The sequence below is a fragment of the Cheilinus undulatus genome, linkage group 1, assembly GCF_018320785.1.
Source record: "Cheilinus undulatus linkage group 1, ASM1832078v1, whole genome shotgun sequence".
Classification (NCBI taxonomy): Eukaryota; Metazoa; Chordata; class Actinopteri; order Labriformes; family Labridae; genus Cheilinus; species Cheilinus undulatus.
Genome location: NC_054865.1, coordinates 29705346 through 29723142, shown reverse-complemented (window position 1 = coordinate 29723142; position 17797 = coordinate 29705346). Strand labels below are relative to the sequence as shown.

General features: G+C 40.9%; 1 protein-coding gene across 4 annotated transcripts in view; it reads left to right on the top strand.

Moving 5' to 3' along the window:
• Positions 1 to 3700: 3700 nt before the first annotated feature.
• The window catches only part of LOC121513574 (SH2 domain-containing adapter protein F-like), a 133480-nt gene continuing 119383 nt past the window's right edge, over positions 3701 to 17797 (top strand). For 2 of the 4 annotated variants that reach the window (XM_041793404.1, XM_041793397.1), the window contains exon 1: positions 3701 to 4406. In XM_041793404.1, the coding sequence (XP_041649338.1) occupies positions 3972 to 4406 (435 nt within the window). In that variant the 5' untranslated portion in view covers positions 3701 to 3971. The remainder of the gene's footprint in view (positions 4407 to 17797) is intronic. The other 2 variants (XM_041793422.1, XM_041793413.1) reach the window with 1 other exon arrangement.

Sequence of the window (17797 nt, the reverse complement as noted above, 5' to 3'; positions counted from 1 at the left end):
CTAAACCTTTTAGCACCCCCAGCCCTGCAGTTTTTTCAGGTTGAAGTATTTTCCTCATGACTGCATTGTTACTTTTTAAAAAATCGCTTTCTTTTTCACAGTAAGCCATTGTGTTATGAATAAAGACTTTGCCAGAGACATTCAAAATTCCTTTTTCCTGGTACTTCAATTAATGAAAAATGTCTCATTTTTCCAAATAACATCAGTTCTTCTCAACGTCTGCTTTGACTTCGACAGCAAGCCGATGTGAGACAGGCATTTCTTTCAAACACAGAGAAACACAGATATACAGAAACAAAGATAGAAAATCAAACTCCTTCTACCTCAGCCCTTATACTGTTGTAATGTTATTATACAGCTCATGGATACTGTTTTGTTCCTTTTGATGAAGTATTTACAAGCTTTCTGAGCAGGCAGGTGTAACAAAGTGAAATTGCTGAGGCTAGAGAGCAATACATTGCAATTCTGACGTCACGCAATAATGTTCTGCATTGTGGTGAGAAAAAAAACATAGGATGTTTGCAAAGGTACTGAAGAAAAGGATAGTGCTCATTTACAGATCAAGTGGCACTCATACTAATGGGTTTTGTATATTTCTGTGTCTTTGTATTTGTATTTGTTTGCCCTCCCATGCGTGGCACTACCTGGTCCTGCTGTGGAAACATTTCCAGACTATGTCTGAAAAGCCCACGAGCCGACAGGCTTAAAGAGAAAAATAAACTTGTAACATGTCTCTCTCAGCATGTCAGACGTAGGAGCTGTGCAGCAACTTTTGAAGGCATTAGTGTTCGCCTATGGCAAACCTAAGCTGTCATCTCGACTGAACTCTGTATATTTCATGCTTTTTAAAGATACATTCTGCCAGCATCCATATGACTGACACAGATATGAAGAGAAACTGAAATCTCCATCCAACAAGTTTTTATTAGCCATGCAGCCAGGCAGGCGAGAGAGTAACAGGACTTTTAATACATCACCAAATCAATTTTATCGATTGGTTTCTTCAAAAAATTAAAATTACAAGTATCAGTGTTGGAAACTTTGCACCTTCAACTCCAGGAAATGGTGCAATGAATACAGCAACCCTACTGCATACTCACCTGCATCTCGGTCTTTGATCTAATGTGAATATTGACATTTTTTTACCAACACATCACCACTGTCTCTAAAATACTTTAATAACGTAAGCAGAATCCTATACTATTCTACATACATTCCCCCATGGCAAGCAATCTGCTTGCGTAGGCTACTTAAGAGACTATTTGTATCCTGTAAGGTGCTGGATTACAGGATTTACATTTTAAAGGGTGTCAGTGATGGCAGCTGGAGGAAATTGTTGAATGCAATTGTAGCAATGCAATAAAAGATCTGTGATGTGAGTCAAGCTTAGCAAGCTAAATGACAAACCTGCCCCTGCCAACCACAGATCCTCTAATACCCACAACATAAGACAGGCTATTACCCTGCAGGAGCACTGGCAATAATATATCACATCCTGTGGATGTATAAACTCAGAGAGGGGGGTAAAGTACAGCCTTATATACCTTAAGATATACAATGTAATGTGTGTGTTTAATCAAGCCTTTCCCTTTGTTTTGAGGGATTGTTTTTCCCAGAGCTTGCAACAAAAACATCACATTTTACTATAAACTCGGGAGCATCTGAATCCATTTTGTTTTTTTTCTTTTAAAGCTTTTATGGATAATGCACTAGTTAAACAGATTAATGTCTTTGCTGTGGGGTAAAATTGTTCCTATAAAGTGCAGGGAAATTGCACTGGTCAGATTTCCCTCAGCCTGCCCAAAGTGCAGTGATGGCAGCATTTCAGGAGAGAAATAATAGGTTTTGTTTTGATCTGTGGAGCATGGAGTTGTCTGTCCCAGGGGCCTGCCAGGGTTAAACTCTGATCTGTACACTGTGACTTGCCCAAGGCTGTGTGTGTGGGGTTATTAAAAAGAAATATTGCTTCATAAAAGCCCTCTGCACTGCAGCCATGACTCCTGTTAATGCACACTGTTGCTGGAGTGTCTCTGAGAGGGGAAATGGGATTCTTTTTAATCTGCCCTCTGATTTGAAAGACAATTAGAGTTTAGCATGTGAACTCCTGACCCTGTCTGTTCGACTGAAAGACACCTTGGAGAGAAATGTTTGTATTATTGCTCAGAACAATTCACCACCAATACTTGTGGACTAGTGTAATAAACTAGAGCTAAATCAGTGCTGATTGTTAAAATAGACTAAAGCATCCATCTCCATTGGTCATTTGCAATGCAATTTGCAATTTAAACAGTCTGCAGTGGCCATCTGGACATGGGAGCACTGAGATTAACCAAAGGACATTTTACCCTTGAGTTATAGGCTGTTTGTGGAGAAACAAGAAGAGATTTAAAGCAAACAGTGTTTCTTTATCAGTCATAAATGGATTTAACTCCGGGGTGAAGTGTGAGGGGATACATATTTTAAACAATTAAAGCTAATATATTTGACAGTATCATAACAGTATTTAGATGCAAAATAAAGCACACAGTCATGTTGGTCAGCCACAATACCACTGTGGTTGTACCTCATTTAAGTTTAAAAGTATTGCGAAAAATTTACCTAATCAAACTGGGTGAAAACGACCTCAATTTTGTTGTGTATATTCTATAGGCTGTTTATTTAATTGCAGCCGTGCACATTCAAGAACAGTCATTGGGCAAAACAGGCATAACACAAGGGGGAAAAAGGGCACTGAGTACCTGGGCCTGCAGTGAAAGTGTGTTTTTATTTAATTTTTCTTAGTTATTAGTGTCATTATTGAATCAAAAGCAACTAAATGAGTTGGTCAGCAGACTTCAATTTGTATCAAATAGAGGGGAATAAATTACTGGGGAGTCCCTGCTCCTCCCTTGAAAATGTCCTAATGGTATAGTCCAGTGCTGCAAAATAATGCAAGTAAATTTAATTTACCTATAGTAAAAATATTGCTCATACATGGGGAAATTATGGTTCATAAATACATTTAAATGCATAGATATTTGTAAGAACATCAAGATCATTTGTTGCTTGGCTTGCCCGTTAAGGGGGTCTTGTGTAATATTCTTTCTGGGGGCCCAAAATCCCTAGCTATGCCCCTGTTGGGAAGACCCCATTAGATGAATTTTACTTTAATTTCAGCAAAAATCTCACAGAATTTCCATTTGTTATTTTACATTCATGCATTTCATGGATGTTATAAAGAAAAATGGGTCAAATATACAACTTGAAATGATTTTTAAATATTCTTGTTTTTTGCAAAGCCTCTGACAACCCACGCTCAATGTCTTGACCTCCCTTGGATCCCGACCCACACTTTGGGAACCACTGGTGAAAAGGATAAAAACACATTTTACTTCCACAACTGGCATCAGCACACATCCAGCAGCCCAGAAATGATAAATATTTAATCATTCATTAAATAGTTCTTCATAAAGCACCATCGGCACTCATCTGTGGATTGATGAGTCCAAAAAAGCAGCACATCCTTAGGGTCTATTTAGCGATTTATAGTTTATTTATTTATTTCACCTGTGGACTCATACACGCAGTTGTGACAGAGATATTCGGTGTTCAACAGTCGGAGGAGTTTGAGGAGTCCGGTAGGTGGCAGTGAACGTCTCAGGTAGGGAGGGCAGGTTGTGGGGGGGGGCGTGTGTGTTCCTCTTGCACAAGCGCTCCCACGTTGCGTAGGCTGGAAACCTGACGTGGAGAGCAGCCGAGCGGAGAGTGACAGAGTTGCGGCGGGGCAGATCAGAATCCCCGTGGCTGCGTCTCCCCTCCTCCTCGCGCGCTCGGACCGACACACAGTCGCACGAGACTGGCGACACGCTCAGACACCGGTCGGCTGGCCGCGGGTGACCCGGGTATCCCACTTTGACGACCAGACTCGGGCTCCGCGGGCAGGAAAAGGTGAAACTAAACTACATTTGACTTGAGAGCGATGCACTGGCAGCATGGCCAAGTGGTTCAAGGAGCATCTAGGATTCAAAACTACCAAAGCACCCCCTCCGGCGCCTCCCAAACCGGACTACAGACACTGTCACACCGGTGTGCCCGGAGCGCCTGGCTTCCAACAAACCAGCACCGGGGCCACCTTCCCCAGCCCCGCTCAGCCGGACATCCTCGCTGCTTACAAACTACAAAAGGAGCTGGACTTCGAGGACCCATACACTCCAGGTGGAAATATTTCCTACGGCTCGAGCTTGAACACTGTGGGGTCGCCGGACATCAAGTATGTGTCCCCCAAACACCGACTTATCAAGGTGGAAACTATCGAAAAGAGCAGCCCTGCTCCGGGCGGCGGTGTCACAGTCACACAGGCTGTTGCTGTGGGGAGTGTTAAATCTCCCACTTCACCTCCCTCTGAACACGGAGACAACAAGGAGAAGGTGGGTGAAGTCCAGAAATTAGTCTGTGTCAAAGTATAAGGCAACACATGAGGCTAATATCTCAGATTAACTCAAATGCCTCCTACTTGTCAGTGTTGCTAAGCCTATTTAACGTCTGTTTCACATAACTTTTTCAACTAAAAGGAGAGTGTTGCGTTTTATTTTATCCACAAACTGTTGCCAACTTTATTAGAAATGAAACGTTGGCTGGCTTTGAAACACTTGACCTACTCATGTGAGGAATGAATCGTTACAACCGGCAGAACTTGTTATCACAACCCCACAACGTCTGTCCACAAGAGTTGCGACATCCTCCTCTGTCTAATAACTAACCTGCACTACAGGGAGTGCTGTGGAGGGAGCAGTATTGACACATAAAGCTCAATATCAGAGCACAAATGATTAAATCCTGAAAAATGTAATATTTTGCTCACCTGTAGTGAGTGACTTGCAGGGAAGCTCTGCTTTAAACCTGCATCTTATTCCACTGTGATGTAGACGTATTCACAGTCTCTGTAATTGAACTGAAATCTTATTTTTTTTTAACTACACAGATCAATTTTGTGATTGTTATTTTTACAGCAATGCTTCCTGCCTTCAGGGAAGCAACCTGTGATTGTTTTATGGATATATGGGTTTAATTTGAGTTGTTCTTGGCACAAGTCTCTAAATGTAACAACACAAGCCTCACGCCTTTGTGTTGTTACCTTTGAGGTTGTTGGCTAATACACAGAGCCTGTCATGCACTCATCAGCAATGAGTGAATGTGGAGACAGACGGGCAGGCAGGCAGAATGCATGAAAGCTTTGCCTTGGAGCAGCACACTGTCATGTCAAGCCTGCCAGGAATTTATACACAGCCAGGTCATTTGGAGAAACTTGAGACGTTCAGTGTCAGAGTGGCTGAGGACGGACCATATGATGAACGCGACTCCTTGGAGGAATGCTCAAGAGAAGGCAGGATCCTGTGAAAATACACACGCCTCCTACTTAGATCACGTCCCAGCCACAACTGGGCTGGAAAAATGTTGCGGTCATCTTGATTTCCTCTCCTCTGTCTCCAGCCTCCTCTTGTGTTTGCCTTCACACCTGTCTTGTGATGTTTGGCCAGTTCACAGTTGGTTTTATTTCAGAGCTTTTATTTATGTATTCCGTGGTGTCTCCAACCTGTCACAGAAGTAATGCGCAGAGGGCACTTTTTTAGTTTTGCTCCAGATTTGATCACACAAAACAAAACTTTAACTGTCATGGATTTCCCACAAGACCACAACAGACTACGGGAAGCTCCGTCTGAAAATGTTAGACACTTTGTGTATTTTTCACAAATTTGGTATGCAGGTTGAACAATAATACAGCTATTTGTTATCAGCAAACAAGCATGAAAGCAGAATTTCCATTTTCACCCTTCTGCTGCAGCTGTTGGAGCTGATTAAACAGATTAGAGGTTTCTCATGTTAATTGGTGCTTATTTGGATTCCCCCAGTCAGGAATCCAGTTGCTTCTGCCCCTCCTGTTTCTCCTTGCATGTGCACATATGGCTTTAACAGGCAGGCAGATGATTGTATAGTTAGGTTCATGTGCCTCACACCTCCAAGACTAAGTGATGTTATAGATGTGCTAAAGCAGGACTGACAGCTGGTGGGCTTAAGCAATATGACAGGAGAATGGTTTAAAGGTTTCCTGTCAGGTGTTGAAGGTTAAATAAAAATGGTTTAATGGTGGAGAAGGAAGTGTCAGAGGAAAAGGGAAGGCTGTACCCACCTCAGGATTTTGTCAGTCATATCAGAACTTGCACTTCAACTTCAGGCTTTGACCATTTGTTCATTTTTTTCCAGTTGAGTGCCACAAGAAAAACTCTTCTATCAGCCTATATTAGTCTCAAGTTTTACCTTCAAGAAACGCATAAATCAGTCATCCAGAAGGATCCGCTGTTGGCCAGACATTAAAACATTTTTCTGAATGTTTCCCGACATGTCAGAGACAGAGTTTAAGGAAGCTAAAACTCCCTGAAACCTGGATTTGAGGACACGGAGATGCAAGGATTCTCAACATAAAACTGTTATTCCAGCCCACTTGTTCAATAGCATTTAAGCTGTCTCTAGATATTCTGCCTTCTTCGAAAAAAATATCTCAGGAGAGACAAAAGCTGCAGGAATCTTCACCTAATAACAAACTGAGCATTCACAAAGAGGCTAGTGGCAGCTCACCTCTGCCTCCTGTAAACTTGTCAAAATTAATGATAGTTTGTTACCTTTCCAGCATCTTTTTAACCAGTTTTAAAGCTATATACATTCAAGACTATCAAAAAGTTGCAAAGCTTTGAAAAAACTGCATCTTTTTCATAAGATAGGTGAACAGGAAAGAAAAAATCTATTAATTTCTAGCAACCGCTGGGGCATTGTCTGTATTGCATAAATACTAGGGCTGTGAATCGTCCAGTATCTCATGACTTTATTCCATTCTGATTGTTGGAGTTATGATTCATTTAATTTTTTCAATTCAAATTGATTTTCAATTCACAACACATTCCCTAACTGGTACAGAAAAGGGATTATTTTAATCTCTACTTCATTCTGTTGACTGCTAAATAAGAAAAAAAATGTGACCTTAAGCTAGATAATTAAATACTTGTCAGAAACTTGCCAGTGGAAAAATGATGTGATCATAACTTTAAATCCTGTACTGTTGATGACGCTAAAATGAGTGCAGGACTTTGAAATGACACATGCAGTGAATCTCATTATGTGTTCAGTATTGGCTGACAGACCGATAAAGTGATGTCAGCACACTTCGCATATTGGTCATTCAGTTACCTTTACTCTTACCTCTTCTTAAAAGGAACCCTACGTCATAAGACAAGTTCATCTTAATGGATAGACATTTCTATCTTATCTGCAGGTTGAAAAAACCCTCACTAGATATCTATATTTTGGGAAAATTTAAAATGATGAACTCACCAGGAGGCTGCCATGTTTTAGTCCACTGGGCAGTGTGATGTCATAGGACTTCAGTGGTCCTCTGCATGTACTATTTCTATGCATTAGTGCCCCTTCAAATCTTTTATATTGTGAACATGGTTGCACTGTTGGGGAAGAGAAAATTATCAAGACTTTATTCTCAGTAAAATTCAAAGTGGACGTAGTCATAGAGGCAAAAAGACGGAAAGTGGAGCTGATTGTAAATTGTCTGCATTAGTGCCTGCAGAGGGAGAGAGAGAGAGCCTATCTAGGTGAGCAGTGAGATGTGCATCTTTAGATACCTCGATTCATATCAGGTCATTTTATTTTAAAAGCAGGAAATAATGACTAAATACAACAAAAACATATCAGTCCAATAATGGTAAATTTATCTGATCATGCAGAATTCCCTTAAAAGTCATAACACTTTTCTTTTGTGAAAACTGAACAGAGACAGCTTCTAGCCACTCCATAGACATTGGTAGTTTGTCAGTATTTCAGACACATCCATGCCAACATTACCAATGCTGGCAGCTGGTGCTGCTAATGCTAACAGCTCAGCTAAAGAGGCATGTTAACACACCTCCTACAGCAACTGTGTGTACCAGAGAAGTTAAAGATTGTGCATGGAGGAAAATAACAGCTAAAACTGGCTTATTTTAAAATGTAGGATGAAATTAAGAACATTTGAAAATATTGTTTTTAGGCAACTCTGCTTCTGTCACAATGGACCAGCATCTTATTAGAGGCAGATGCTCAATCATAGATTTAAAGAGTTTTAACCTGAGCTACGAACAGCAGCGCACATGGTGTAAGTAACAGGCATTTTAACATGGTGAGCTTTTATGTAGTTAAGAGTCACATTCAGTCAGACTGAATGTTGCTTTGCAGATTGTTAGAAATGACTGATGGCATGGGCAACAAGGGATGTGATAACAAGCCACACATTTATTTGTTAAGTTAAAGAGAAAATGTGTCACTCTGTCTGCTTTCCCTCAGTGTTTTGGCCCTACTCCCCTGTGTGTAAGCTGCTGTCAAAGCCAGGGGTAGACCTAGTGAATGATAGAAGTATGAGGGGGTTTAGATTTGAAATAAGAAAAGGACTTAAAAAGTTAAACAATAAAAGACTTCTTTTGTTTTTTGTTTTGATAGATGTCCATAAAAGCATTTATTTCCCTTTAAAATATGTTGCATTTCTTTCCATATTTCAACCCTTTCATGGTGCAACCCCAGATAACTTGTATTAATTCTTGTACTTTTTGTTCAGGCTGCCTCTCCTCTTCTCTTCTCCATAGTAGTGTCTTCAGTCTCTCAGCAATCTGCAGATGGCTGCTTCCCCCATTGGAGGTTACCTTGTACATTTTAAAGTATTAAAAAGTTAACATTTACTTGAAAATAGTCTGCGCTATTATGTGAAGGCATAATATGTTTTTTCCAAAGTCTGCCAGTTTTCCACTCTCATCCTGCTGAGTTGTGCTTTCAACTTGTGTTTTACTGTAAGTCACCTGACGACCTCAAGAGGGAAGTTAAGTGTGCAGCAGGAATACCTTCAAGGAAAATTTGTCACCTTGCCCCCTCTGTTACACATGCTGTATCTGAATGTGCCTTTTAAACAAATGATTAATTAGTTATCAGCATTAGAAACCCTTTGGAGTCTCAGTACTTCTCTGTAACTACACTGTTGTTTCAAGGCTTTTATGGTAGAGCCTTTATGAGGATTACTGTTTGGCTAAAAGCTAAGGATTTTCCCTCCAGCTGTGGCCAGCCATGATAATTGTTTGTAAATCCCTGTTAGAGGGACTCTCCAGGTGATGTTAAAAGTGTTGTTAATGTGCGATTGTCCCATTATAAAGACAAGACTTGTGAGAACAGTCTCTGTGGGAGGATGTGCTGTTTGCTGCTTGTTTTACACACTCTCCCTCCAGGCTATAGTATTGAAAGGTTGAAAGTGTACCACTTCACATTATGTGTTCTTGTTTGGTTTTATAGCTGCTTTTCTCTGGGATTTATGTTGACAAACTAGACAGACATCTGGACAGTGATTAAATAAAGAGAGAATGTGTTTTGGGCATGTAGCTCAAACATGGACATTTATTGTCATTGTGATTTTTGAATGGACTCAGTAGCTTCACGTGAACTCTGTCGTCCTCTTAAAGCACAGACTAACCGCTGACTACCAGAGACTGAGCAGTGAACACACGAGTGGCTTAACAGCACTGCTTGGTCACATTGATGTTTTAATTACTTGACTCATGAATGCTAATTATATCAGTGCTCCCCTAATGCCTGAGATGCCAATAGTAGCATCAAGTGAATTTCCTCAGTCTGTTTGTACTCAGCAGGACTCTAGAGTGAAAAATAAGAAACTCAGAAACAGTTTCATGCAAAATCTAATCTGTTTTGTTTTTATGAGTCGTCATCTAAAGGGTGTCACTTCATTCAGAGGATTTCTGTGTTTTTGGAGTTGTACCCTTCATATTTAAATCAGATTTCTCCTTGTAGTTTGGTGTTTTCAAGACATTGTAATGTGTTTTTGCTTTGAATAATGCCAAGCCCTTCACGGTAGAGTGAGTTGAGGGAGATGATCAATTATCTTCATGGCTTACAGCTAATTAAAGGCCTCATCTCCCAGCTCATCGCACCACTCAGCACTAACCCAACTTCTCTCAAGGACACGGGGAAAGTGATGATGGGTTCCACTCGGAAATATGTAAACAAAAGCAGCGTAATGTGGAGCTGACAGGCTGTGGCATCCTTGTAAAGAGCAGCCGTCATCATCAGTATCTGTCTGTGCACCTGGGAAGCTGCTGTTCCAATCTAACTGCAGCTCCTTTCATGGCTCGGGGACTCTTTGAGTCAGTGATCCTATGAGTTGGCTTCCATAGCTATCTATAGAAAACCTGCACTCGGCTCAGAAGCCCAGACAGCCAACAGAGACATCTGGATCCACAGATTTCTTCTCTACATCTCCACCTTGCACCTTTTTTACATGACCTCGCTTGGCATTTCGATTGATTTTGCTGGAGGTGGAAAACTTGAGTTATCTTTGCCAAGAAAGTTGTTTCTTTGATCCTGTGCAGATACATGTGAGTTAGATTCAATGATATTTCATGAGAATAGTCAACAGATTTTAGATAGAAAGTAAGGCCATAGATCAAGAAAGAATTTATGATGTTTTGAAGTAACCTGACACTCCAGATGGATTGTTTCACACATCCATCTGGAATACCTTCGATACTAAGTGTTTGGGCTTTGAAAAAAAACTCAGTGTGACTGGATGAATGTTCTGTCTGTCATATCTTTACGAGCCAATCAGAGCAACAAAACATGTGACATAGCGGCGACTGAGGTGCGCGTGTGCAGCTACCGAGGTATAACGCGAACGATGGTGACTGTAGTCAGTACACAACTTTTGTCATTTTTAGAAGGAAATAACTCACTGCTGTTCTTTGTTCTTCTTTTAACGAAGAAATGTCGCCAAGTTCTGATAAAACTGGCACTTTAGCAGCATCCACGCTAATGTCTTCTGCCATAATTGCACCAGCCTCTTGTTGCTGCTCGCTTACACCACAGCTCTGCAGCACCTGAAAGTACTGCCCCTCGTCGCTGATTGGTCCTGTCGCTTTCTAAGCGGGCCCAAAGGTTTCAGACGGTAGCTTTTCAAGATGGATTCACCAGTGAGAAACAGAAACGGGCGCATCCATATGCTTTGCAAGGTTAGTTTTGAAGCAGGTTCTGTGAAATGTAACCCCGGCTTACTGGTTGGAGAAAAATCTATGAAAACAGATTCTGCCTGATGATTTTCTGCCATTTTGATGGGTAAAAATGGATACATAATGCATGTTTATTATTTACAGAAAGATAGTTCACATAAAACAGGCCTGTGTTATTTCATTATTATGTGTAAATTATCAGTGTGTAAGACGTAGTCTGTAATTTTCCAGTCTATAACAACGACAGTGAGACATCTACAGGCACATTTAGCTGGATTGTTAACCTTGTTTTTCTATCTGCTAGGCTAATTAGGGCAGACAGCTTCAGTTCGACTGGTCAGTTGTTTGGTCGAAAAGCTTTTGTTTGACCAAGATCACTCTGGTTGGTGAGTCGCCCATCCCCCTCCCCGTAGATGCTGGTCAGGGGGCAGACGCGTAGTGTGCAGCTGGCTGATAGAGAGATGTACTGCAGGGGACGAGGAGCAGCTCTAGGAATAACAGGTGGGGAAGTACACAAAGCTACGCAGAGTGGGATATTTTCTGTCATTTTACATAACTAATGCTCAGAAACAACACATCAACTCATCACAGAGTTGCAGGCTGTTTGTATTGAAGTGGCGCTCCTGAGTGTTTCTGCTCTGACCTCCCTCACTGCATCAACTCCTGTGGTCAGTTTAATTCACCTATTGGTAAATAGGCTGCGTGGTATAATCACCTTTTAGAATCTCCTCAAAGTGTTCACGTTAGCGTTAGCTTCTCTTTACAGACAGGCAGAAAGCAGAGGACATAAAAGGTGATGTCTGCTGGTCGTTAAATCCTGACGAGCGAACTTTTTTCCTCTCACCTCCGTAAATAAACGCTGCCTGCTGTCTGCTTAATGCTCATAAATGACACGGCGCGTTACCGTTATAAATGAATGAAAAACGATGATCTGAGGTTATTTTGTAGCCTGTATGAGTTTAAAGAGATGCCACACCGGGATCACAGAGATCAAAGGCAGGTGCCTGCTGATTATGTCTCAATTAATTATATTTTTAGTACGACGTGATGAGCCTAAAAGATATATTAATGCTTCAAAGGCTTGTTACATTCATTTAAGGATCATTTAGAGTACCAAGCAGGTGCAGTGAGGAACCTGTATGGATTAAACAGGTCCCCAACGAGCTGATTTTTAAAAGTTATTTTTCTTTTTTTTTTTTTTTTTTTTTTTTTTTTTTTTAACTGAACGACCAATCGATTGGTTGGTGCCTGGGTGCGATTTTGGTTGACCAAGTTTTTCTTTGGTTGACTACAGCCCTAAAGCTACTATACACTGAGTGGGCACTTTATTAGGTACACCTTTTCAATTGCTTGTCAATACAAATAGCTAATCAGCCAATCATATGGCAGCAGTTCAATGCATCATGGACATGCAGCCAACAATGTGCAGCAACTGCTTGATGCCATCATGTCAATATGGACGGAAGTCTCTGAGGAATGTTAAAGTATGCCACAAAAGATTAAAGCAGTTTTGAATGAATATAGATCTACTAAAAAAGCAAGGACCCAGCTGGTGTAACCCACTTGATCTGAACAACTTTCACCAGAAGCAGAGTAAAGAGAGCATTTTCATCAGTGGCACAAGTGCTGTGATTTTTTCTTTAATGTCTTAAACTTGAGGAAACTAAAATATTAGTCCAAAGTCAGATACCAATGGTTGTTTTGCGTGATATTTTTAATATCTTCAATATAGGCTGCCATAGAAGAATTACTGGTTCGTCCTTTTGCCTTTTAACTTTGGATTTTATTTGGATGCGTAATGATCAGATTGACTTCAAGATTGGGCACCATGGTATGTGAGGGAGCTGAATTACATCCTCCTCAGACACACCTGCCAAACTGGAGTTTTCTGACCTGCTTTGACTATGACTTAGATTACAGCACCTGCAGAGCACAGCTGAACCCGGTTCAGCTTCATTTCCCCACAACCTGAATCTCTTCCCTTAGCCTTTTCGCCCCAGCACTCCAGACATGAGTAGAGTTTTACAAATGCATCCCTACGGCCATTCACGCTCTCATCTGTGCCAGTGGTATGGGAAAATGTCAAGCACAAACGTCAATATCACTTGGCTCTGTGAGAGTGGTTTTCTTCAGGGGCAAGAAAATGGATAAAACATCAGAGCCTATTGTGTTTTTACTATTGCGCCTCTTTTTAAGAGCAGTTCTCTAGTTTTTCTGGATCAGACAGAGGCTGAGGATGGGCTTAAATGGATGGTTTACCTCTGCAGGATGTGCCTTTGTTAGACCTTAAACAAACCTGCCTTTTGTTGAAGGTACCCAGTATTTTTCTACGACTATTTTCACATCTGGCACTGAACAAAATGAACACATAATGGAAATAACATAGCTTAAATGTGCAAGTTTAAGCTAATCTCTGCTAATGTGATAATGTTATATGGTTGAAATAAGCACAGAGCTGTTGTTTGTCTTAACTATGCTCAGAAGTGATGAATTTGTTCCCATCACTTGTGGAGAGATTGTGACTCACACCTTTAGTAAATGGATAATTATTTTGGCAATTTCAATATATTGTGTAAAATGAAGCAAGTGCTTTGTCATGGTTTATCTGACTCATATCAGTAAAGTCTTGCCTGTGATTGTGAAATTTCTGTTTCCACTTCATCCCACTCTTCACTTAGGTGTTGAAGAGTGCCATGCATTTCCTGAGCTATTTTAAGTCTTTGAAGTACTCTCCAAAAGCCATCCTAAGCCAGATCAAGAGTGCAAGATATTCAGTTTGAATATCAGCTATCGAAAATAATACATACTTTATTTCCTTTCAAATAGATGCCATTTTTCTTTTATTACAAAAGAGAAACAGAAGAGATTCATGTGACCTGAATAAGAATCCTGGAAGTGCACTTTGAAAGGAAGGAAGGAGAACAGGGCCAAAAAGCCTATGTGAGTTAAGTTCTGCCTCTCTGGAGCAGGATGAAGTCATAGGATGCACGTGAAGCCATAATGTCATTGCTATTTGCTTTTTGCATAGACGTAGTTTAGGTGAGTCAATACATCCTGTTATATTAATAATAAACGATGCCCAGATTTTGAATACAACCCTCACATGCACTTGGAAGTTTTTAGAAATGGTGGCCTTTAGCCATTGTTTGCTTATTTTCATCTCCTCTGTCTGGGAACTTTCTTAAAAGAGTCCCGATGGAGTCTCTTATGTTTGTTGCTCGATTTGCTTTTTCTATGACTGCACTGGAACATCAGTCACACAATTCCACCAGGTCACAATTATCCTGCAGACTTGTGCTGCAACTGTGGCCACTGGGGAGCTGTGCACACATGGCTGTGTTTGGTTTAATGACAGTGTGTCTGTGTGTGTGTGGAACCGAGTCTAGAAGCTGGGAGTCCTGGTGGGCAGGCACATCGTCACACACCGATTAAAAGGCAAACAAATTGAGCGCCAAGCTTCATGCCATCTGAGGCACAAAGAGCGAATCTGCTTGAAACACTGACTTAAGTGTGCTGTTTTGGAGGAAATCAGTTGCAGTGCCCTTCCTTAGTAAAAACTATGCAAATTTCAGCTGTAACTAAATAGTTATTTTTGCATCAGAATCCAGCCGGCGATGGAGATCACAGAGATTTGATTTGCCTTTGTGTCTCCGGCGTGTTAGTGCAGGCTGTTGTTTTTGTGTCACGCTGCATGAGGCAGCCAGACTTCCACCTTGCGAACGGCTCTGGCCTGTGATCTGAGCACCCACCAGGAAGCCCAACACTTCCATTTCTTCCTAGCAGGATTCCAGGCTTGTTTCTTTAAATTCTTGATAAATGATACATAAGTCTACTTTTAAAAGTCAGACATATTCCTGCTGGGATCTGTGGTCTGATTTCACTGTTTTAAAACTATTTTTAAAATAATCTACTGTAGTGAAACTAAGAACATGAGTCAAGAAAGATACTGCAGCTTGTATTGGTGGAAAATAAGGAATGGCCTGGTTGCTCCAGGATTTAGGAAGTGCTCCCTTCCTGATAGGAAGTGTTTACAAGTTGGTGACATTCCCTTTATAACTTGACAAGTCTGTGCTCACCCCACTGCGTGGGCTGGATATTCTTTCTGTTGCTTGTGTGCTTAAATATAACAAGGCTTAATGTTCTTGGCTGTTGGACACGAGCAATCTAGATGTTGGAAATAGTGACAAATAGTGGCAGAACATGCCTGCTGTGTGCTCTGCTGAGGGCTCGCAGTGCTCTCAAACAGACTGGTGATTGTCCCTGCTAATGTAGCACCTTGTGCACAGAGAGGTGGGAAGCCATGTAGCAGTGGCAGCTAAGGGACTCCACCCTGCAGGCTCTACTGTCAGCGTAGGCGACGTGCTGGGACATCAGTGCATCCTTGCTGAACAGAGGCTATCTGAGGCCACAGAGCTTCAAGACGTCTCCTTATCAAATTGTGTAGCTTTGTTTACTGCCCGTCTGTGGCTTGTTTTTCCTCCCTGCTCTATAAATCACTCTCCAGAAATCAAAGCCTCTGTCCCTGTGGATCCCTGCCTTCTGTTTCATGAAGCCCTACTTTCCTAATTGTGTCAGTTTTTATCTTATAGCAGCCATGGTAAACAATATTGTTTTCCTCTATGTGTTGTGTTTGCAGCATCGCATGGGAGTGAATTAGAAGTGTACAGTGTGTGTCAGCATACTTGTGTGCTTGATGGGCAAACAACTTTGTTATCCTTTTTCAGCCTCGTTCTCAACAAATTGGAGTTTCCATAATAACTGCAGTGATGTGGGGAATTGTTGCAGAGCGTGTTGAAGACAAATTGCTCATTCGCATTGGCATGGGATTATTATTTTGCATAAAATTCCAGCAGTCCATTGTAGCAACTGAATTATTATAAACTCTTCCCGCTTTATAGCAGAAACACTGCCAATAAATCTATCACAGAGGGAAGGGGGCAGAGGAAGGGAAATTGGATTTTGTCAAGCGTGTCGTCAAGTACTTAATCTTGAATATCTGTCGCATATTAAGAGCACCTTCATAGGGTGCAACTCAAAGCCTCCTCCCCTTTCTCCTCTGGAGGTCTTAACTGGCTGTGTGGAGTGTGTTTCAATGAAGGAGGTCCTCAGGGACAAGTTAGGGTGTTTTTGTGCATGACTACCTTTGGGTGCTGAAGAAAAATGCAGTCATACATCAGTGGTAGGGACTAGAAACTTATTGTGAATACACATGCAGCTACTTCAAACCATTCAGTCATTTCTAAGAAAATAAACAATTATTATTGTATTTAGTTTTCCCTGTTCAGAGTTTAGTCTGTTCGATTTATTCCAATGACACTCATCTTTTCTGACCTTAAGACTTCTAAAATAGATCATTCTTTTGTCTTTCAAGGTATTGAGCAAGTAAGAACTTCCCCTTGTAACACTGAAATTTTAAATCTTAAAATGACACAAGTAATTGTCAAACAAATCCATATCTGTTTTGACACAGCAACAAAAAGGAGATCCCAGATACTCAATACTGGGTAATGTGTTTTTAAATGACCCTCTGGGAATCCTGCACACTGTATTATTGTGCAAGAACATTGAAAATTTTAACAGTCTTTGCAGTTTAGAAAGCATGCAGGAGTTTGGCTGCAGTTTGAAATGGATTCATGACTTTCTTAAACTCACCTGTGAAGATGTCACTTTTGAAGTTCTGGTGCTTTTTGGTGCTGTTGAACTTTAAAACAACATAGATTGCACCAATTTTAAAAAACCTCAAGCCCATCAGGAGCTGCTTCTCAGCTGCCAAAATTGTTTGACACATTTTTCTTACAACTTTTCGGTTTTATTTTGTATCAGCTGTCCTGTCCAGTTGGCCTCTTTTCTGATGTTGTGTCTTATATAGCACATTGTCATTTTCAATTTCAGTGTTTAAGGGATACAAAGGGGGATTCTAGGATGCTAAAAGTACTTTTGATAGCTTTTAAAGATACTAGGGGCCAAAAAATGCAAACAAGGCCATAAATGCAATGGATAAGAGGAGAAATTCACAGGCACATCTGAAAAAATGTGAATATCTGGGATAAGTTCATTATTTTGTACAACTTAATTAAAAAAGGTAAAACTTTCATACATTTCATGTTATTACACATAAAGAACATTATTTTAAATTAGTGAATATTGTCTTTTTTCCACTCTGATTTATTTACGTATTAACGCTGCAGTTGCGTGAAAACTGACTTCTTCTGTTTTTCTTCTTTGGTCATTTAATAGCTGTTGCAACCAGCATTGTTGTGCGTATGTCTTTCAAAATAAAAGAATAGTCTTTTCACCACGACCCCTTCCCCAAGCACACAGCCATGACCCAGTGAAACAGCTCTGCACCCACTTTGAGGTCCAAAGCCACCAGTTGAGAACCACAGATCCAAAGGGTCAGGCAGGTTGGCTGGCCAATCAGGTATAGTGCCACAGTTTGCAAACCAGTTGTAGTAATTCTGGTACTGTGGGAAGGTGCCATGTTTTGCTGGAAAGGGAAATTCAGCATCTCCACAAAGTTTGTCAGCAGACAAAAGCACAGAGTGCTCTAAAATGTCCTGACAGATGGCTGCATTGACTTTGGACTTGATAAAACAAGGTAGACGAACATGACATGGCACCAATCATTTCCCATGCTTACTGAAGACTCTGGGTCCTTGATTTACTAATTAATATCCAAATCTACCAACATCTGAAAACAGGACTTCAAACCACTTAGAAAC